General features: G+C 44.4%; 2 protein-coding genes across 3 annotated transcripts in view; one reads left to right on the forward strand and one right to left on the reverse strand.

Annotated features, from left to right (window-relative positions):
- Positions 1 to 22,509, reverse strand: LOC120022189 (gamma-enolase-like). The gene is made up of 13 exons (XM_038966071.1): positions 21,374 to 22,509; positions 18,436 to 18,625; positions 10,820 to 10,905; positions 10,525 to 10,620; positions 10,357 to 10,415; positions 9,881 to 9,950; positions 9,586 to 9,719; positions 9,123 to 9,345; positions 5,160 to 5,357; positions 4,526 to 4,727; positions 3,621 to 3,729; positions 3,271 to 3,329; positions 1 to 659 (listed from the first exon to the last, which is right to left on the reverse strand). Exons 1-13 carry the CDS (start codon positions 21,381 to 21,383, stop codon positions 590 to 592), a joined length of 1,506 nt encoding a protein of 501 aa, XP_038821999.1. The 5' UTR covers positions 21,384 to 22,509; the 3' UTR covers positions 1 to 589.
- Positions 21,395 to 23,351, forward strand: part of LOC120022191 (cell division control protein 42 homolog) — a 17,943-nt gene continuing 15,986 nt past the window's right edge. Inside the window, exons 1-2 of one of the 2 annotated variants that reach the window (XM_038966072.1) lie at positions 21,395 to 21,501; positions 23,235 to 23,339. In XM_038966072.1, the coding sequence (XP_038822000.1) occupies positions 23,235 to 23,339 (105 nt within the window). In that variant the 5' untranslated portion in view covers positions 21,395 to 21,501. Of the gene's footprint in view, positions 21,551 to 23,234; positions 23,340 to 23,351 lie in introns of both variants that reach the window. The other variant, XM_038966073.1, reaches the window with a different exon arrangement.

The following is a 23,351-nucleotide window of genomic DNA, read 5'->3' on the forward strand; positions in this document are numbered from 1 at the left end:
TTATTTCACATTTTTTTCATGACAGGCGTTCTGTCTTTCAACACAGCAATTCTATTGCCAGAGTAACCAAAGGAAAGTAGGCAAAGAGGAAACAAGCTTGGAGGAACAGGCCAATTCCTGCAATCATAGCAACACCAGGAGAGTGTGTGGAAGTAACAAAGAAACAACAAAAACGAGGGATGACTGCAGAGCCAGGAAAGGAAAGTGGAGAAGAGGACGAAGGAGGGAGAGTGCAGTTTTGTGTTATCATGGGAGAATGAGAGCAAACACAACTGCAAAATACAATGTGTATTCTTTTTTTTCTGTCAGCCAGCCTGTAGTTAGTCTGTCCTTGTCAGCCGGAGTGTCGCTTTTTTTGTAAACAGCGTTGTGTGTTTAATTTTCTCTGACACATATCTGTCTTTCTTAGGTGCGCTTCAGGCTTCATATCTACACTTGTGTGTCTCTATGTGCACGTTTGTGTGTGTCGGTTGGTCTCTTTATATCTTTATCTGTCCATCTGTCTTTGTGTCTCAAAGTAACTGTGCATCTCATGTTGCTTAGTGGCTCTGTGCATATGGTTGGCGGCGATGTGTCTGTCTGTCTGGTCTCACAGGGCAGTGGGGTTTCTGAAGTTATAGCCTGCAAAGCGAGCTTGATCCCCCAACTCCTCCTCGATCCTAAAGAGACCAACAGAATGGACAAGGAGGGAAAGAGAAAACAGGTAAATGCATGTGAACTGAATTTGTTCAAGGGAAAAGCCCAGGCAATCTGATCCTAGATCTGTGGTTACATACACCTCCATCCGTAACTATTAACCCAGTGATCATCAGGGGTTATAGGAGCTGTTAATAGGGGTCATGCAATCTGATTCTAGATCTGTACAACTCCTAACTGGAACCATTAACCCAGTGGTCAGGGTGTTATAATGGCTGTTAATGGTGCTGTGATTGGGTAAGAGGCCCTCCCTCCCCTGTCCTGCTAAGAGCCCAATGGGATTACACTGAGCGGATCCCAGGTGCTCTCTGTGCTCTGACTGGCTCTCACACATGGGGTGACACTGGCGTGTCGTTAGCATACGCGTCACAGCAATTAGCTTGGCGACACTTGTTTAGAATGGGATATGTGGGAATATGCTCTTGGCCACGCTCTTATATGTAGATACAGGACTAGATTCAGTTTACTGTAACTGAGTACTAACCTTGAACCATTGAGGGTGGAAGGTGAAACTGACGTTAGATCAGTGTCTAGGGGCAACGTTGTCCTACTCCTATTCTTACTTTTAGGGATTGTTGACCAGGAGCTTGTTGGTCTCTACATAGTACAGCTATGGTATATGTTCATGCATGCTTGTGTAGCACGTGGGGATGTGTGAAACCTACTCCTCAGTCTGAACTGTCCTGCTTGCGCCGCCTCATTTGCGGCGCTAAGACGCTGGAGGGAGGACGGTCACGTGTGTTTGTGAGGCAGAGGTCCCCAGTTGGCGCCAGGTACGGGCCGAATCGGGAGGAAGTGGTAGTCACTAAGAAAGCAGCGTGACGTCCTTTACACTTACAGTTGAAGTCGGAAGTTTACATACACTTAGGTTGGAGTCATTAAAACTATTTTCTCAACCACTCCACACGTCTTGTTAACAAACTATAGTTTTGGCAAGTGGGTTAGGAAATCTACTTTGTGCATGACACAAGTCATTTTTCCAACAATTGTTTACAGACAGATTATTTCACTTATAATTCACTGTATCACAATTCCAGTGGGTCAGAAGTTTACATACACTAAGTTGACTGTGCCTTTAAACAGCTTGGAAAATTCCAGAAAATGATGTCATGGCTTTAGAAGCTTCTGATAGGCTAATTGATATCATTTGAGTCATTTGGAGGTGTACCTGTGGATGTATTTCAAGGCCTACCTTCAAACTCAGTGCCTCTTTGCTTGACATCATGGTAAAATCAAAAGAAATCAGCCAAGACCTCAGAAAAAAATATTGTAGACCTCCACAAGTCTGGTTCATCCTTCGGAGCAATTTCCAAACGTCTGAAGGTACCAGGTTCATCTGTACAAACAATAGTACGCAAGTATAAACACCATGGGACCACGCAGCCGTCATACCGCTCAGGAAGGAGACGCGTTATGTCACCTAGAGATAAACGTACTTTGGTGCGGAAAGTGCAAATCAATCCCAGAACAACAGCAAAGGACCTTGTGAAGATGCTGGAGAAAACGGGTACAAAAGTACTATATCCACAGTTAAACAAGCCCTATATAGACATAACCTGAAAGGCCGCTCAGCAAGGAAGAAGCCACTGCTCCAAAACCGCCATAAAAAAGCCAGACTACAGTTTGCAACTGCACATGGGGACAAAGATCGTACTTTTTGGAGAAATGTCCTTTGGTCTGATGAAACCAAAATAGAACTGTTTGGCCATAATGACCATCGTTATGTTTGGAGGAAAAAGGGGGAGGCTTGCAAGCCTAAGAACACTATCCCAACCGTGAAGCACAGGGGTGTTAGCATCATGTTGTGGGGGGCTTTGCTGCAGGAGGGACTGGTGCACTTCACAAAATAGATGGCATCATGAGGAAGTAAAATTATGTGGATATATTGAAGTAACATCTCAAGACATCAGTCAGGAAGTTAAAGCTTGGTCGCAAATGGGTCTTCCAAATGGACTATGACCCCAAGCATACTTCCAAAGTTGTGGCAAAATGGCTTAAGGACAACAAAGTCAAGGTATTGGAGTGGCAATCACAAAGCCCTGACCTCAATCCCATAGAAAATTTGTGGGCAGAACTGAAAAAGCGTGTCCGAGCAAGGAGGCCTACAAACCTGACTCAGTTACACCAGCTCTGTCAGGAGGAATGGGCCAAAATTCACCCAACTTATTGTGGGAAGCTTGTGGAAGGCTACCTGAAACGTTTGACCCAAGTTAAACAATTTAAAGGCAATGCTACCAAATACTAATTGAGTGTATGTAAACTTCTGACCCACTGGGAATGTGATGGAAGAAATAAAAGCTGAAATAAATAATTCTCTCTACTATTATTCTGACAGTTCACATTCTTAAAATAAAGTGGTGATCCTAACTGACCTAAGACAGGGAATTTCCGACTTCAACTGTACATGCAATTATACACATGCAAGTATATTATTATTCCTTTGCGATGCAGTATTTATTATGGAAAAATTATGATTTATGGTTTTGAGGTGCAGTATGCTTTCACAAGAAGCAATATAAGCCACTGTGTACAATTCGGAGGGATAGCTGAAGATGATCATGTTTGACCACTGACCTCATGAGCTGGTTGTACTTGGCCAGCCTTTCAGATCTACATGGGGCTCCTGTCTTAATCTGAGAGAGAGAGACAGAATCAGAACAGATTTAGTGAAAGCGATACAATATTGTGGTCAGATTTGTATAATGGTTGGGGTCTTCTGTGTCTGTATGGGACGCTCCGCATGTCTTTTTGAGTGAGTGAGTGAGTGAGTGAGTGAGTGAGTGAGTGAGTGAGTGAGTGAGTGAGTGAGTGAGTGAGTGAGTGAGTGAGTGAGTGAGTGAGTGAGTGAGTGAGTGAGTGAGTGAGTGAGTGAGTGAGTGAGTGAGTGAGTGAGTGAGTGAGTGAGTGAGTGAGTGAGTGTGTACCTGTCCAGTGCAGAGCCCCACCACCAGGTCAGCGATGAAAGTGTCCTCTGTCTCTCCCGAACGGTGACTGACCATCACCCCCCAGCCATTGGCCTGGGCTAGCTTACACCTGAGAGAGAGAGAGAGAGAGAGAGAGAGAGAGAGAGGTGTCAGGCAGCTATATATAGAGAGGGATAAAGAGAGAAACAAAGGTGGGGGCTCAGAGACAAAAGAGAGGGAGAGTGTAAGAGTAGAATTAGCATGAGGGTACTAAAAGGAGAAAAAAGTAAAAGTATGATTGATGGCTATATTAATACATTTTAATTGAACGACTTTGAATGACTGTTGGCTGTACTTACGGTCAAGATTGATGACAACAGTTATAGATGATAGATAGCTGTAAAATGTCAATGATTGATGGCTATGAGTGTTGTAACATTTGACAAGTATATAGATGGAAGTAAAGTATTGGATATGTAAATATGGTTGATTGATGATAATACGAATGTAAAAAAAAAAAAAAGCTCATTATTTTCTTCATTCAATTATCTTTTATTTAAGTAGGTAACTGCCATTGAGATTGACTTCTCTTTTTCAAGGACTCCCAACCTGGCAGAGACTTGATGATTGACGGGCTACATAAATGTGCATGACTGACGTCACACTTTACTTGAACCCTACCTACGTCATAAGGGCTACATAACCTTGTTATAGATCATCGTAGTGTTTCTCCTATATATTACCAGGTAATCTCTTTTTCAAGGACAGCCTGGCCTAGTGATTGAGGTTGACAGATTGGCTTGATGATTGACATCTACATTTACATTACATTTAAGTCATTTAGCAGACGCTCTTATCCAGAGCGACTTATATAATCTATATATCAAAGTGATTTATTGACAGGTCATGTGACGTGGGTCTCTTACGCCTGGATGGCTTCAGTGACAGAGCCGATCTGGTTGACTTTGAGCAGTAGGCAGTTGCAGGCCCGCTCCTCGGCAGCCTTCTCTATCCTCTTGGGATTGGTCACCGTCAGGTCGTCCCCGACAACCTGGATGCCCACGGAAGCCGTGAGGCGGGACCAGGCGGCCCAGTCGTCCTGGTCAAACGGGTCCTCGATGGACACCACTACAAAGAGGACAAGGGGAGAAGGGTTTAGTGGAGTGCACACTCAGTTAGGACATGTACTCAGTCGGGGTTTGGAACGGAGGTTTTTCTCTAGGGAGCAAAGCAGTAGACAGCCATAGTGTTGTAAGAGGAAATGTGTCGTGGGATCTTTCAACATGAAGGTAGATATGACCTTGAACTTCTCTTTTGAATGTAAATGTAGGATCAGCCTGTTACCTCTATAATTGAATTGAATTGAATTGAATGGATCTGAATTGAAACAAATGAATTGAATCAGTCAAGGGACCTCATTGACTTTTTTTTGTGTTATCCCAGTCTAGTTTTTTTTAAATGATGCACTGTGTGTATTTTTTAGTATCTCAAATAAAATCAATCAAATTCATGTCAGATTGAATTAGGAATCCAATAGGTGTTAGGTGACTGTTTGCCTACCTGGGTAGTCGTTAACGAAGCCTTGGTAGATGTCTGACAGCTCCTCTCCGCTGATGTGCCTGTCAGCGTCCGGAGGAGACTTGAAGTCCAGGTCGTACTTCCCCTCGCGGTAGAACTCGGACGCCGCCACATCCATCCCGATCACCACCTTATCCGTGAAGCCCGCTTTCTCGATGGCTGTCTTTATCAGCTCCAACGCTGAGGGGAGAGACGGAAAGAGGGAGGGGAGGATGGGAGGAAAGAAAGATAAGTGTTGGGCAGAGATAGAGAACGAGAGAGGAAGGGTGTAAGGGCAGACTCTACCTAGCCTGTGAATCACTCTGTTTCTGCCGTAGCCTACTTGTCTTGTTGCTTGTTTGGTGACATGATACTGCTGTGTTGCTGAATGCAGAAATAGTCAAGTATCCAAGCTAGCGTGGGGTCGAGAGTGAGGCAGAAAGGTTGCAAGAATACATACACGATTCTGTTCTAGATGCTAGAGAGATACTACAGAGCAAAATCTATTCTAAGAGCCTACAGCTGACACTCCTTTAGGCTTTTCACACTTCTTTTTGATCTTGCCAGGGTTTCGACTTCCTGTCACACATAGCTACTTCAATAGTGGGATAGCGGCATCACTCTTTCCCCAAGGCCCAGGGTTATCTCTCTCTCTCTCTTCTCTCTTCTCTCTCTTCTCTCTCTTCTTTCTCTCTCTCTCTCTCACTCACTCACTCACTCACTCACTCACTCACTCACTCACTCACTCACTCACTCACTCACTCACTCACTCACTCACTCACTCACTCACTCACTCACTCACTCACTCACCACTCACACACACACACACACACACACACACACACACACACACACACACACACACACACACACACACACACACACAAACACACACAAACACAGTTAGTTCAAAGATCATCTGATACACATTGCCTTGGCTGTTGGGAAATGTGAGAAAAGAAAGCCTTGAGGAGGACACGTTGTGACAAACATACAGATGGGCAGACACTGTACCAGAGGCAGGTTGGAAACTCATTAAAGCATACCACCTTAGATTTAGGATTTTATCTCTAACACCATTTTAGATTTATGGCTGCTGTTGTCCCATAGACATCGCAGCAAAGACTAGATTGTGGGTGAAACAATTTGTCTATTGGTGTAAATGCTCATACAGAATGTGGGCAACCAAAAACAGTCCACTATTTTCAGTGCCCCCAACTATGACTGTGGTGGCCACGGAATTTCATCAGCCGGCGATTGTCAAGGAAATAACTGTCGGTCTCACGGTAATTGACCGTTAATTAACACAAACACATTTAGCATCTCTTGGCTTCCACATAGCCTACAAGCCACTGATGCAGACCTTTGGAACATCTACATTTTAAAAAGTCTAATAAATCCATGTAATATAGCCTACACCTTCACAATAAATCCATTATTTATTTTAGACAGGTCAAAAGAAGCATGATATGAAGAAAATGTCATAGCATATAGCATAGCAGTTGTCCTTATGTTAGGTCCTCATCTGGCTATGCCAAATGGCTGTGGGCTACATTAGTTCATTTAGCAGACAAGATTTTCTTAGAATTCCATGGCATTATGTTATAGTACGAAGAAGACAATTGAACAAAGCTGAATAAAAGAAAGGATATTTTCTCCAAACGATCTGTTGGAGTACGCACATGCGACTATTCTGTGTTGAGCGGTTAACAAAGAAATAGGTACTCCTATATGCTTAATTTAGAGTTATTAATGTAACTTTAGTTATTCTACAAACGTTGGGCTATATGTTTTGATTTGTAATACATTGTAAGGCTGCATGATAAGACTCTAATGATGATTTGAAAAAGGTCGCTTGAAAGATATGAGCTCTGCTTTTTTTTGGCGCAGGCTGTACACAATTCATCAGTCTCATTCACAATTTGACAAGCACTTGATAATGCCTCGAATTTCATGGCAGCTCCCCTTTGTGTGGCCGTTGTGCCCTTGGCCCGGAGTGCTGCGTTGTGCGCTTCTCCCTGAGTGCTGCAAGCTCCGAAGCCCCTCTCACTCACATGGCTCTCCATCATGTGATCGGGTCTTTCTCACAGGCTACAAGTGAAGACAGACACATCGGAGACGCAACTGTGCACATCCTTATCTAATTCCGAGGTGCATATTGAAGATACTGGAAGAACTGTCTACATTTACTTTTCATCAGCCAACAAGATGAGGCCTAACGAACAGAAAAAGCACTAGCCTATGTCAATCTACTATCCCCCATAGTACAAAAGTTGACCTATTCTATTCTGTGCGAGTAATAAATATTCCAAACATAGTCTGGGACAGTTGTGGGATGTGATAGATTCCAAATGAATACAACTACTAGCATCCCTCCCCAAAAAATTTGGCTTTGTAGCTGACGCAACAGATCAGAGCGTTTAGCTTAAAATGTTGATAAACAGCGGTCTAAGGCACTGCATCTCAGTGCAAGAGGCGTCACTACAGTCCCTGGTTCGAATCCAGGCTGAATCACATCCGGCCGTGATTGGGAGTCCCATAGGGCGGCGCACAATTGGCCCAGCGTCGTCCGAGTTTGGCCTGGGTAGGCCGTCATTGTAAATAAGAATTTGTTCTTAACTGACTTGCCTAGTTAAAGGTTAAATAAAATAAAAACATTTGGCTATTTCTTCACATTATAAGCACAGCAATGTGTACACGGCAGAAGGCTATAAGCATTAGCGGGAAAACGGCATTTTCAAAATATAATTACGCATGTAATGCTTTCATTATAGAGGTGCATTTTTATGGTGAAAATTGTCTTCCCCAAACTTGAAACTCATGCGCTGCTTATGTATGCCAGTTAGGCTCTACACCCCTTATAAAGCAGATTAATGTGCTTCATTTTAAGAAGTTATTTGACCACTTTAGTTGTGATACAAACAAATCAAAATATATAGGCCTATACGCTAGGCTACAAGAGGTGTGCGACTATGATTCTAAAAAGTTGCTCAAAAAAAGGGCATTGTCTCTTGCCTTATGCTGGGCATCATTCACAAGTGATAATATATAATTATCACAGTAATTCACAAGTGATAGGCTAATATTGTCACCCATCAGACTATTCTTGATTTAATCTTGTCTTTACATATACTAAATAATATATGTGTGAAATTTGTTTTGATTTAGAATAGACCATTATCATGCACCTATCACGAAACAGGGGCAGGGAAAAAATACATCTTAAATGGCGAATGGAGTACCGCTTTTACCTTGGTTAATTTTCATGCCATCTAGGTAGGCTATACTCCTGTTGTAAAGATATGCAATGTGCTTAGTATTAGGAAAGTTGAGAAATAAACATAGTAGGCCTAGCCTATGGAAAGCTGATGGGATCCTCCTCTTTTTAATAGAGGCCATCACTCTGTTTTCTCGCGCAATTGCATAACCTATAGAAATGTTGCGCAACATGAGCTCATGGGCTCTCATTAAGTGTTTCAATAGATAGTCGATGACATTTGCATTGATGTCAGAGTGATTAGAAAGAAAATAGAGTGCTGAGTACCAGGCAGTTAGCAAGTTTGGTAGGCTACTAATGACCATCAGCAGCGTCAGAGCTTGGAGAAGCCTAATTACCGTGACTAAACGGTGCAACAGCCCTACCCCCAAGAGCATGTATAATTTGAACCCTGGTTAAAGTGTTACCAGAGTCGTGTTCAGTGGGGCACACAGCAAAATGTTTTGAAACAGAAAACAAAAACGGAGTTGTCCATACTGCTTTCTTGTGTTTGGTATGTTATGAACATGACCCAAGATAGAAGTAAAGTGCCATGGATATCCTATGGTTGGATTTGTACCGGAGATATCTTGCTCGGTAATCCAACGTCTTAACCATTAAATCAACTATAAAATCCCTGTAGACCGAGGGTGACAACTGGGTTTACAGGTCACAAGACTGTGGTTCTAAATGAACTCTGCTGCACTTACCCTCACTGTTCTCCAGGATATTGGGGGCGAACCCCCCCTCGTCGCCCACGTTGGTAGCGTCCTGGCCGTACTTCTCCTGGATCACCCCCCTGAGCGTGTGGTACAGCTCGGAGCCCACCCGAAGCGCGTCCCTGAAAGACTCCGCCCCGACAGGAAGTACCATGAACTCCTGCATGGCTAGCTTGTTGCCCGCGTGGGAGCCTCCGTTGATCACGTTGAACGCCTGGGAAGGAGATGAGAGGAGACAAAGGGGAATTAGCAGTTAGGCCAATACCCATGTTCAGCAGATACTGGTACAGTTTCTAATTTCCCATATATTTTTCATATACAGTATATTTCCTTTATATCATACATACCATTATGGTAAAACCATTCACACAATGACTGTTTCAGTGTTGAATCATTGTTATTACGCTACTGCTACACCTTCTCTGATATAACCGTTATATAAGTAGTGTCTTACTGGAACTGGAAGCACCAGCTCTGTGTTTCCCGCCAGGTCAGCGATGTGACGGTACAGGGGGACCTCTTTTTCTGCTGCACCAGCCTTGCAAATGGCCAGGGAGACTCCCAGGATAGCATTAGCACCAAACTGAGCTGTCGACGAGGAAGGAAATGTGACAAATTTCAAAAAGGTCTACCAAAATCCGGGTTCAGACAAAAGCCCATTCTCTCAGTTGATGGTGGACCTGAACTGATTGGGGTATACATCTTGACACATTTGATCTGTTTCTTTGGTAGGAACCCGGGAGACTCACACTTGTTCTCTGTGCCGTCCATTTCAATCATCGTGTTGTCCAGTTGCTCCTGCTCCACAACACTGATACCCTATGGGACACGTCATATTTACACAGTTCCTTTACAAGCATATTAAAACGTTCATTATATTGGTAAGTCATCGAGGACCAATTCTCTAATTCAACAAATGGATGGATGACCCGCGACATATCTGCACACAATAAATATCTCATATTTGCAGCCACCTATGAGCCAAACCCTCAAAAGTATTACCTCTTGCACACATCATAGATGTAACAGATTTGATTGTATAGAATCAGAGGTACAACATCATTGAGTTGTAAGATGTTCAGCTCATTTCTATATCTACGTTCTATAACCGCAGCCCAATGTCTCTCTCTCTCTCTCATCTGCAAATCTATATGCACTCACACGAAAACATGATCACTGTCATCTAGCTGACAAAACACGTCCAAATCACAGTCCTTCAACTCACCGATGCTATGAGGGCAGGAGCCAGAGTGTCATTGATGTGGCCCACTGCCTTGAGCACACCTAGAGCAGAGAAAGAAGGCAGATAGGAGAGAAGATGGGGAAGGAGGGACAAACATCATTCTGTTTACTCAAGCATTAGATATACACGCACGCACGCACACAAACCAACCTTTGCCCTTGTAGCGGCTCTTGTCTCCATCCCTCAGCTCTAGAGCCTCATAGATGCCTGTGGATGCTCCGCTGGGCACTGCAGCCCTGAAAAGACCTGAGAGAGACAGAAAGAGAGGGAGGGAAATGTAAGAGATGACAACAGAGAGAGTAACGTTAGGGGGGAATGATCCTGGAAACAGTACGAGGCCTTAGACGGCGACGCTCTTAAGAATTTTATTGCAGCTTTTGGCTAATCTTAACTCTCTTTGTACGGTGCGATACTACGCTTTGTAGACAGGCTTGAGAGGGGTCACCTTTCTCTGTGCACAGGTCCACCTCCACAGTGGGGTTTCCCCGGGAGTCGAGGATCTCCCTCGCAACGATGCTGGCAATCGACATCCTGTGAAAGAGAGCGAGTAAAGGGGGGAGAGAAAGAGAGAGAAGGGGGGAGAGAAGGAGAGAGAGAGAGAGAGAGAGAAGGGGGGAGAGAGAAAGAGAGAGATCATAAGTGGCTCTATTTTTACCATTGCATTTGCACATACAGTAAGGAAGTGCATAATGGGAGTGCAAATGAAGTGTGCAGAGAGTGACATTACGGTTGCTATAAACCATCATGATTTATGAAAGAGTTCCCCCATGTGAAGTTGGAAATGAACAGATTTCACAATGCTTCGTGTACCAGGAGGTCAGATGGAGCTATTACCACGGTAAAAGGACCAGACTAAAATATATTCTAAGTCCATGATGCTTAAACATGGCTCACTCACACACTATGTCGCTATCAGGTGTGGAATCGGTGGACGGTCGGTGACTCGAGCGAAACGACGACATGGCTCCTAGTCACTTGGCTCACAACTCCATGAGACACGGGGAATCCGTCACCGCCATTGGTCAAGATTGGACTGTCGGCGCCCACCATGTCGAGCATTACCCATAAATCCACAGGCTAAAAGGCTAGGATTTATGTGTTGGTATGGATATGGGTACACAGACCCGCGAGCCAATGCGGCTCCTCATGACGAGTGCCCATCCCTGCCCTATGCTGTACCATATGATGTCATTGTAATGTCCCTTATTAATAGTACTAGGTCTCTAACAGTCTTTGTTGCTAATTGCTCACTTATTTGAATTAACAAAATAACATGGATCCCTACAGAACTGCACAGTTATATAATCTCCGGTCTTTACAGAAAGACTGAAATGTTACAGCAACTGAAATGACAACTGAAATATTGTGCGCTGAATAATAAGCCCTTGAACACTTACAGCTCTATTCCTTGACAGCCCCCCTCATTCTGTCAGCCATTACTGTGTAAAAATGTATGAATGTCGCTGGATGTTTTTCACTGAAATGGTTGTGGTGCAGAAATATATTATACCTACCTTTCAGCCCCGTACTTTTCAGCGTCTATGAATGTATTTAACCTTATGTTCTACATTTAAATGCTTGTGATTTAATGGGGCCACAATATGCATAAATCCACTTTCAGCCAATCAGCCCCATCCATTATCGTGACACATACATGAATGCAGCTGTAAGTTATATAACCCCTCCCTCCCAGCAGTGTGCAGCATGAGGACACCCATGTCCACACCGCACCTCCTGAAGATTGCAGCACTCAGCACAAATACCCAGAGAGAGAGCGTGATAAGAGGGAGGGAGGGGTGAGGCGATGGGGAGAAAAAGAGATAAATCATTAAATCCCTCCTTTTGGCTGAAGAAGAGAGGAAATTCAGAGATGGAGGGATGGAGGAGGAGGAGAGAGGGATGGTTGGGTAAAAAGGAGAACAGGAAGGGAGAGAGAGAGGGACGAGGAAGGATCATTTTCGCAGGAGTGGCACCGATTGCAGACATGCCGACACAGACGCATGGAGAGCAGTCTAACGCATGGCACACACACACACACTTTTGCAGACGCTGACACTATCCCTCTTCCTCACACATTCACTGTACATATATACACACACAAACACACATACTGATACAGACATTCAAGGTTCTCTCCCTCCCCTTCACCGTCTCTCGGGCACACATACACATTCTCTCTCAAACACACACACAGACGTGTAGAGCTTCTCCTTTCCTCTCCCTGCCTCACACAGACACAGACACAGACACACACACACACACACACACACACACACACACACACACACACACACACACACACACACACACACACACACACACACACACACACACACACAGTAGCTCTAACACAATCACATTTTCTCCATACAAACACACAGATCATGCACTGAGGCAACTTCAAAGAACCCAGACACAAATGCTCTAATACAATCTGACACACACGTACACACAGTACACACAAACACACACTCACAGTGAATCAATATAACACCTCGAACCCAGAGCCAGGCAGGGCTGACACATTAGTTAGCATACACAACCGTAATGCCTCACATACAGAACTAAGCAGGAAGCATCATCACCATCATCATCAGCATCATCACCGCGACCTACTCCAACCCAGCACATCTCTGCTACTGGGAGGCAATCAATACAAGATGCAGGAATAAAACAGGGGATGACAGCCTGGAGAATGAAAAGAGAGCGGAAGAGGGAGAGAAGAGAATGAGGATTTTCCATCGTTACCTGCCGTTTGTGTGTTCCGCCTAATAGGGAAAGCCAGAAAATACTGGAGAGACGGATGAGAGAGGGAGAGAAACAGAGAGAGGGAGAGCAGAGAGGAGGAAAACAGAGGGTGGGGGTCAAATGTGTGACAGAAGGGGGAGGGGATGACTCAGAAAAAGATGCTGAGAAAAGAGGAGCGAGAGAGGGAAGAGAGTGGGGAGGGTTGATTAATTAGGCAGAAAGAGGGATGGAGGAGAGGTGGAAAAACAGGGTGCTGCATTTTGAACTGCATTTCAGCGGTAAAAATAGAGAGGGGAAGGAACAAGTGGTCTGTCTACACCCTTCTCGCTCTCTCTCAACTCTTTCCCTCTCATTTCTCTTTCCCACTCTCATTTCTCTTTCCCACTCTCATCTCTCTTTCCCTCTCTCATTTCTCTTTCATCTCTCTTCCCCTCTCTCTCATCTCTCTTCCCCTCTCTCTCATCTCTTTCCCTCTCTCATCCCCTCGCTCTCATCTCTCTTTCCCTCTCTCATTTCTCTTCCCCTCTCTCATCTCTCTTCCCCTCTCTCTCATCTCTCTTTCCCTCTCTAATCTCTCATCTCTCTTTCCCTCTCTCATTTCTCTTTCATCTCTCTTCCCCTCTCTCTCATCTCTCTTCCCCTCTCTCTCATCTCTTTCCCTCTCTCATCCCCTCGCTCTCATCTCTCTTTCCCTCTCTCATTTCTCTTCCCCTCTCTCATCTCTCTTCCCCTCTCTCTCATCTCTTTCCCTCTCTCATCCCCTCGCTCTCATCTCTCTTTCCCCCTCTCATCTCTCTAATCTCTCTTTCCCTCTCTCATCTCTCTTCCCACTCTCTCATATCTCTCTTTACCTCTCTAATCTCTCATCTCTCTTCCCCTCGCTCTCATCTCTCTTCCCCTCTCTCTCATATCTCTCTTTCCCTCTCTCTCATTTCTCTCTTTCCCTCTCTCTCATATCTCTCTTTCCCTCTCTCATCTCTCTTCCCCTCGCTCTCATCTCTCTTTCCCTCTCTCTCATATCTCTCTTTCCCTCTCATTTCTCTCTCTCTCATATCTCTCTTTCCCTCTCTCATCTCTCTTTCCCACTCTCATCTCTCTCTCTCATCTGTCTCTTTCATGATGCTGTAAAGGCTGTGTAGTCGGTATACAAGGCACCGTTCATATACTGTGCACCATTGCATCATCTATACTAAACACTGGCTCAGCAATGATGCACCTACAGCGTATACCACTTCTTATATATGACTAACTGTATAGGCACTAAACAATGAACGGCAACGTTGCACTGCTACAGCATCAAAGTGGATTTGGAAACATTGAATGTATTCCCCATTCTATAGCATATATCAAAATTACTACTACTTTCTTGTTGTTTGAAAAATGTTTGTAAACTGTAAGAGAACAATTACACGTAAGAAATACCAACACATTTCAAATGTAATTTGCTTTAAGATGTGCTTATATGCAAAACCATCCATGAAAAGTAATGCCCTTAAAAATGGCAATTTGTTGATTACTGGAAGAGTTTAATGTTTTAGGACTGCTTGATGGTTATACAGATAGACAGGCGGTGTGGGTGAAACAGCGTGTGTGTGTTTGTGTGCACATTTATTTAAATTTTTTTTTTTAATTAACCTTTATTTAACAAGGCAAGACAGTTAAGAACAAATTCTTATTTACAATGGCGGCCTACCCCGGCCGATTGTCCGCCGCCCTATGGGACTCCCAGTCGCGGCCGGATGTGATACAGCCTGGAATCGAACCAGGGACTGTAGTGACGCCTCTTGCACTGAGATGCAGTGCCTTAGACCGCTGTGCTACTCGGGAGCACATGCGTATGTGCATTCCTGTGCATGCATGTACGTGTGTGTGTGTGTGGTGTGGTGTGGCAGGGCGTGGGTGTGTATGCCTAGACAGAGGAGAGTGAGATCTATAATTCTATAATTAAATGGCCAAGTAAAAATGGGATTATCTTTGGAATACAACAACAATGTCCTTGACACCCATCTCACTCAGAAAGAGAGAGAACTGTACAGGGAAAGTGCCTCTATCCAACTGCTATTTTAATCATGGTTGATTGACAACATTTCCTCCGCCCTCTGGTCACACGTCTGGTTCTCCAACCTCTGTTTCAGTCCACACAGCTGCTCCTGTCCCATCCTCCTTCCTCTCATTTCCTCTTTTCCTTTTGCAATGTTTGTGTGGGGAGTGTGAATGTGAGGGTGGGGTTGTTCTGTATGTGTGTGTGTGTCTGTGTTATTTGTGAGGAGAGAGGGAGACAGAGGAGGTGCAGATGTCAGGGGAGGCACAGGGGTGTATGGGAGGCCAGTGGACAGAGAGCCAGTGTGTCAGTAAGGGGAGTCTGCATGGACTCCTCTCCTAGGGCAGTGTGTGTGTGTGTGTGTGTGTGTGTGTGTGTGTGTGTGTGTGTGTGTGTGTGTGTGTGTGTGTGTGTGTGTGTGTGTGTGTGTGTGTGTGTGTGTGTGTGTGTGTGTGTGTGTGTGTGTGTGAGATAATGCATTGGTGTCAACGCCCTAGCTTCTAACCATCCTCTATCGTTTCCAGATTCATGTCGAGATTCATGGACACATTACTTTCTATAGGAGGATTCTGGATGACGAGGGGGGCGTGCCAACAGCTGTTCAGTGTGTAGGCTATGCATGGGTAGCTTTGTTTGCAGGTGTATCGAAAAATGTGTGGACTGCAGAATTCCTATACTACCTAATTTATCAGATACACTACACTAGCTCCACATTGTCCAGATGTCTTATGTCCTTCTCGTTTGTTTTCTGCCTTGAACTGTGCCTTCATATCAGGGGTCTAAAGCGGCTTCCTGCTCCTCCTGTCTCTGTATCCTTCGTTGTGATCTGGAAATTGGATTGATAAAAGCAATATGGTGGATGTGGTCTATGAGCCAATGGCTGTCGCTTGTCTAGTTCTTTTAAATCAGTTCAGATATACAGTGCCTTCGGGAAAGTATTCAGACCCCTTGACTTTTTCCACATTTTGTTACATTACAGCCTTATTCTATAATTGATTGAATAGTTTCCCCCCCCCCCTCATCAATCGAAATCAAATCAAAGTTTATCTGTCACATGCGCCGAATACAACAGGTGTAGACCTTACAGTGAAATGCTTACTTAATGAGCCCTTAACCAACAGTGCAGTTAAGAAAAATAAGTGTTAAGTAAAAAATAGATAAGTAAAAAATAAAAGTAACAAATAATAAAAGAGCAGTAGTAAAATAACAGTAGCGAGGCTATATACAGGGGGTAATAAACCGAGAGTAGCAGCAGCGTAAAAGGGGGGGGCAATGCAAGTAGTCTGGGTAGCCATTTGATTAGATGTTCAGCAGTCTTATGGCTTGGGGGTAGAAGCTGTTAAGAAGCCTTTTGGACCTAGACTTGGCGCTCTGGTACCGCTTGCCGTGCGGTAGCAGAGAGAACAGTCTATGACTAGGGTGGCTGGAGTCTTTGACAATTTTTAGGGCCTTCCTCTGACACCGCCTGGTATAGAGGTCCTGGATGGCAGGAAGCTTGGCCCCAGTGAAGTACTGGGCCGTATGCACTACCCTCTGTAGTGCCTTGCGGTCGGAGGCCGAGCAGTTGCCATAACAGGCAGTGATGCAACCAGTCAGGATGCTCTCGATGGTGCAGCTGTAGAACTTTGAGGATAGGCTTTGTTGAAAGCTTCACGACTGTCTTGGTGTGTTTGTCTACACACAATACCCCATAAGGACAAAGCAAGAACAGGTTTTTTGAAATTTTTGCTAATTTATAAAAATAAAAAAAACTGAAATATCACGTTTACATAGGTATTCAGACCCTTTACTCAGTACTTTGTTGAAGCACCTTTGGCAACAATTACAGCCTTGAGTCTTCTTGGGTATGACGCTACAAGCTTAGCACACCTGTATTTGGGGAGTTTCTCCCATTCCTCTCTGCAGATTCTCTCAAGCTCTGTCAAATTGGATGGGGAGTGTTGCTGCACAGCTATTTTCAGGTCTCTCCAGTGATGTTTGATCAGGTTCAAGTCCGGGCTCTGGCTGGGCCACTCAAGGACATTCAGAGACTTGTCCCGAAGCCACTCCTACATTGTCTTGGCTGTGTACTTAGGGTCGTTGTCCTGTTGGAAGGTGAATTTTCGGCCCAGCCTGACGTCCTGAGCACTCTGGAGCAGGTTTTCATCAAGGATCTCTCTGTACTTTGCTCCGTTCATCTTTCACTCAATCCTGACTAGTCTCCCAATCCATGCCGCTGAAAAACATCCCCACAGCATGATGCTGCCACCACCATGCTTCACCGTACGGATGGTGCCAGGTTTCCTCCAGACGTGACGTTTGGCATTCAGGCCAAAGAGTTCAATCTTGGTTTCATCAGACCAGAGAATCTTGTTGTTTGAATGTGGTTTCTCATGGTCAGAGTCCTGTATGTGCTTTTTGGCAATCTCCAAGTGGGCTGTCATGTGCCTTTTACTGAAGAGTGGTTTCCATCTGGCCACTCTACCATAAAGGCCTGATTGGTGGAGTGCTGTAGAGATGGTTGTCCTTCTGGAAGGTTCTCCCATCTCCACACAGGAACTCTGGAGCTCTGTCAGAGTGACCATCGGGTTCTTGGTCACCTCCCTGACTTAGGCCCTTCTCCCCCGATTGTTCAGTTTGGCCGGGCGGACAGCTCTAGGAAGAGTCTTGGTGGTTTCAAACTTTTTCCATTTAAGAACGATGGAGGCCACTGTGTCCTTGGGGACCTTCAATGCTGCAGAAAGGTTTTGGTACCCTTCCCCAGATCTGTTCCTCGACACAATCCTGTTTCGGAGCGCTACGGACAATTCCTTCAACATAATGGCTTGGTTTTTGCTCTGACATGCACTGTCAATGGTGGGACCTTATATAGACAGGTGTGTGCCTTTCCAAATCATGTCCAATCAATTGAATTTACCACACGTAGATTCCAATCAAGTTGTAGAAACATCTCAAGAGTGATCAATGGAAACAGGATGCAACTGAGCTCAATTTCAAGTCTCATAGCAAATGGTCCTAATACTTTTGTAAATAAGGTATTTATATTTTTTATTTGTAATACATTTGCAAAAAAAATCTAAAAACTTCTTTTCACTTTGTCATAATGGGGTATTGTGTGTAGATTGCTAAGGATTTTTTTATTTATCAATTTTAGAATAAGGCTGTAACGTAACAAAATGTCTGAATACTTTCTGAAGGCACTGTAGGAAAGGTGACAAGGAGAGCTTAGGACACCACTTTAGAGACTATTGACTATTGGCCGGAGTGTGTAGTCTGGAGACTGTTGTACCCACCCTTTGCTGTTACCACACAGCTTCCCATACTTCAGTGCCCTCTTGTGGTCATCTTCCCATTGCTGCCTGAGCGAGTCCAACCTAATGTGGCGTCCCTGTATGTCAGCAATCCTGTATGGGTTGGCGTGGGTAGCCTCAAGGTTAGAAAGTCGGGCCAGTAGCCGAAGGCTTGCCGGTTTGAATCCTAGGGCTGACAAAAAAAAAAGTGGAGAGAGAGAGAGAGAGAGAGAGAGATAGCATTTAGACCTTAGGTGCCACCTACTGCCAATGTGCCCCCGAGAAAATGCACAATAAAGATCTATTCTATAATGCATCAAGAGTTCTGAATGTTATGGTACGTACAGGACAAGTATCAGGCTTCATGTCCAATCGGGTCATCATGCTCAAGATGGCGCCGACAGAGAGGGCTGCCTTGCTTCTAGTCCTTCTAGTACTTTGCAGTATTTTGCTTTTTTTAATGTATTATTTACATATGTGGCAGGGTCTACAGACAATCACAGACTACAAAAGGAAAACCAGCCAAGTCATTGACACCGACGTCTTGCTTCCAGACAAACTAAACACCTTCTTTGCCCGCTTTGAGGATAATACAGTGCCACCAACGCGGCCTGCTACCCAGGACTGTGGGCTCTCTTTCCCCGTGGCCGACATGAGTAAGACATTTAAACGTGTTAATCCTCGCAAGGCTGCCGGCCCAGATGGCATCCCTAGCCGCGTCCTCAGTGCATGCGCAGACCAATCTCTTCCTATCTCAGTCTGTTGTCCCCACATGCTTCAAGATGGCCACCATTGTTCCTGTACCCAACAATGCAAAGGTAACTGAACAAAATGACTATCACTCACTTCTGTCATCATTTAGTGCTTTTAGAGACTAGTCAAGGATCATATCACCTCCACCTTACCTGTCATCCTAGACCCACTTCAATTTGCTTACCACCCCAATAGGTCCACAGACTTTGCAATCGCCATCACACTACACGCTGTCCTATCCCATCTGGACAATAGGAATACCTATGTAAGAATGCTGTTCATTGCATAGCTCAGCATTCAACACCATAGTACCCTCCAAGCTCATCATTAAGCTTGAGGCCCTGGGTCTCAACCCCGCCCTGTGCAATTGGGTCTTGGACTTTCTGACGGGCCGCCCCCAGGTGGTGAAGGTAGGAAACAACATCTCCACTTCGCTGATCCTCAACACTGGGGCCCCGCAAAAGTGCGTGCTCAGCCCCTTCCTGTACTCCCTCTTCACCCAACTCAATCATCAAAATTGCAGATGACACAACAGTAGTGGGCTTGATTACCAACAACGACGAGTCAGCCTACAGGGAGGAGGTGAGGGCACTCGGAGTATGGTGTCAGGAAAATAACCTCTCACTCAATGTCAACAAAACAAAGAAGATGATCGTGGACTTCAGGAAACAGCAGAGGAACCACCCCCCTATCCACACCGACGGGACAGCAGTGGAGAAGGTGGAAAGTTAAGTTCCTCTGCGTACACGTCACGGACAAACTGAAATGGTCCACCCACACAAACAGTGTGGTGAAGAAGGCGCAACAGCGCCTCTTCAACCTCAGGAGGCTGAAAAAATGTGGCTTGTCACCTAAAACCCTCACAAACTTTTACAGATGCACAATTGAGAGCATCCTGTCGGGCTGTATCACCGCTTGGTACGTCAACTGCACCACCCACAACCGCAGGGCTCTCCAGAGGGTGGTGCGGTCTGCACAACACATCACCAGGGGCAAACTACCTGCCCTCCAGGACACCTACTGCACCCGATGTCACAGGAAGGCCAAAAAGATAATCAAGGACAACAACCACCCGAGCCACTGCCTGTTCACCCCGTTACCATCCAGAAGGCGAGGTCAGTACAGGTGCATCACAGCTGGGACCGAGAGACTGAAAAACAATCTCAAGGCCGTCAGACTGATAAACAGCCATCACTAAACACAGAGATGCTGCTGCCTACATACAGACTTGAAATCTTTGGCCACTTTAATAAATGGAACACTAGTCACTTTAATAATGCCACTTTAATAATGTTTACTTATCTTGCATTATTCATCTCATATGTATATACTGTATTCTATTCCATCTTAGCCTATGCCGCTCTATCATTGCTCATCCATATATTTATATATTCTTATTCCATTCCTTTACTTAGATTTGTTGTGGAATTGTTAGATATTACTTGTTAGATGTCACTGCACTGTCGGAACTAGAAGCAGAAGCATTTCGCTACACTCGCAATAACATCTGCTAATCATGTGTATGTGACCAATAAAATTTGATGGTCCAATAGTTAAGAAGAAAATGACTACTTTTTAAAATGGAGATTGCCCATGCTGGCAATCTCAACGGCCACTGCCCATGCTGTCACAGATGCTATATTGTCACAGATACAAAAATGTGTCCTCTATCTATCTCTATGATCTATCTCTATGGGAGATCCAAACTACTTGTGTGGGTGTGGCCTAGCGTTTGGCCGGAACAAGGACTCTGGATTGCTAGGCAAGCGATCCTCCCCATAATTCCCTATGCTCACAAGTAGCCCACTGTTTTAAATTTTTTTTGTTATTCACTCCTGCTAGAATAGCATTCAGTAGTGCTTACTCGTCTCACCTAGCTCAAATTTCCTGTGGCATGACTCAGTTCCGGGCTTGCTCTGAACCTGAACGTTTACAGACTCTCAATGTGCACTGATCAGTAAATCAATACCGCAGATTGATTAATTATGTTTAGTGAAAAACGTTTTGCCAATGTCAACCCCTCTCCATTGAAGATCACCTACCTGCCCTAATAAAATATATTCAAGGTTGTCTCACCACTTACCAAGGACAATGTATGTAGTCTCTTTGGAGGATGTCTCTCTTTGGCTCTAGATTTTCTTATATAACTAAGCGGGAGGGTATATAAAAAGGTAGAAGATATACTCACTTAATGCCATATGATGAGCCACAGATGAACCTCAAGAATATTGGAGGCTGTGTTGTATGAAACGCCCCCTTTACAGTGATCATGTGTATGAACCCCGGATGTGACAACGCCTGTGTTGGATTGATACGGTAGCGAAACTTTTGCAATCTAAGTCTGATTTGAGATAAATCGTGAAATGTATGTTATGTAGAAAGAGTACATATTTACATTTGGAACAACTTAGTGTATGTATTTATTTTTAAACAACCGCATTAGCAGTTGACACCTAGCGAACCAGCTTGCTAAAGTTAGCTGCTAAGGACGTCAGCTAGCTTTTGTTTGTTGTTTTTACTAGTTAACGTTACATGCTAAGTGTCTACATAGCAGCTTGGGAAAATAGCATTCGTTTTTGTTTATTTTACTTCGTTGTTTTTTTTTAAATGACATGGCACTGAAAATGATTGAGGCGAAACGGTTTTACAGGCCTCGTCTGGGATTTAGCTAGCTAACTAGCAAACTAATGTTAGCCTAGCGACCTATGATAGGTAACGTTAGCCAGATATAAAACGCTCTGTTTAGTCGGTTTGGCAAGCTCTAGTTGAGATTTAGTATGATTAAAAACTTTACATGTGTTTTTTTTCCTTTTTTTATTTGCTAGTTCGCTTGCTACCTTCACCTTACATCGAACTTTGTATGCGGAAGTGACAGCCTGCAACCTTAACGTTAGCTGGCTAACAGTAGCTAATAAGCAACAATGTAGAAATTAGCAAGGTTTGAAAGGGCTACAAAAAAAGTTGGTTAGTAAGTTAGCTATAATTGTGCCCATATTATCCATGCATGTTATGGTATAGTAAATTTAAAAAAAATAATAGGAAATAACTTGCTTCTTTAACGTTAGGTTGGCTAGCCTAATCCCCACAGTGTTCGCTTGCTTGCAATCCTCGTGTGATAGTTAACGTTAAGTCTGACACATTGTCACATTTGTTTGTTTCGTCTGTTTTTGTTGGACAGCATTTAGAACTAGCATTGTTGTTAATTACTTATGTCATACCCACAACCGTCAAAAATCACAAGACCCTCATTGATGAAATGGTGATGTAAATAAGAGATAGTCTTGTCTCTGCTCTAAGAGCCAATTTATGCTTGATCTGAAAGTGTGATCGGCGGAGCCGTATGGGTGGTGTGACGCAATTCCTGGGCCTCTGGAGGCACTGTTCCGCATCGCCTTGGCCTCTCAAATTGTGTAACAATGCGGAGGGCTCGGTATTGCTCCGCATTGACATGATTAGGTGAGGGCGGGAGGTCCTGTATCAATACAAAGTCACTTCCTTGACAACAGCTCTGCGCTGCTCCATGACGCGCAAAAAATATGTTTGCCCTGTCTTCTGCGGAGGCCGCATTAAAGTAAATGCTATACGGCCACTGCAGAAAGCGTATTGACCATGTAGCGCATTTAACAATGTGAGTCGTTGCTCAGCAACATACTGGTCACAGGGCCTTGTGCTGTTAACGGTGTATTACTGTCTGACAGCCCATTGTGTGCACTTGAGCGATCTAGATGGTTGGAATTCTTATCACTTGTTATTCACAAACACACAGTTGGGTCTGTGGCCAATGAGTCATACAATTGTGGTGTCTGCTCTCACTCTTGTGCCCACCCTCTCATGGTGTATACGATCTTGCCTCTGTCTCTCTCTCTCAATATCTTTTATACTTAGTGAGATAAACCAATGACACATACCTCTTCTCTAAATTATGACTACAGCTACCAAAAAGACAGTTCATTTGCAGATTTTTTTTCTTCCCCGATTGGTCTGAAGTTTCACCAGCATCAATCAGTACATTCAACCCTGTTTCTGTCTGTCTCCCTCCATTCATCCAGATGCAGACCATAAAGTGTGTGGTAGTGGGTGACGGTGCAGTGGGAAAGACCTGCCTGTTGATCTCCTACACCACCAACAAGTTCCCCTCTGAATACGTCCCCACGGTGAGTGGCACT

The sequence above is a fragment of the Salvelinus namaycush genome, chromosome 27 (genome assembly GCF_016432855.1).
Source record: "Salvelinus namaycush isolate Seneca chromosome 27, SaNama_1.0, whole genome shotgun sequence".
NCBI lineage: Eukaryota > Metazoa > Chordata > Actinopteri > Salmoniformes > Salmonidae > Salvelinus > Salvelinus namaycush.

Excerpts from the sequence above, each read along its gene's own strand:
- LOC120022189 (XM_038966071.1), bottom strand. Across the intron at positions 10,906-18,435 it reads CTGTGTGGTAACAGCAAAGG|GATGTCGATTGCCAGCATCG; the intron begins GTGGGTACAACA and ends TCTCTTTCACAG. Across the intron at positions 9,951-10,356 it reads CTCCTGCCCTCATAGCATCG|GGTATCAGTGTTGTGGAGCA; the intron begins GTGAGTTGAAGG and ends CGTGTCCCATAG.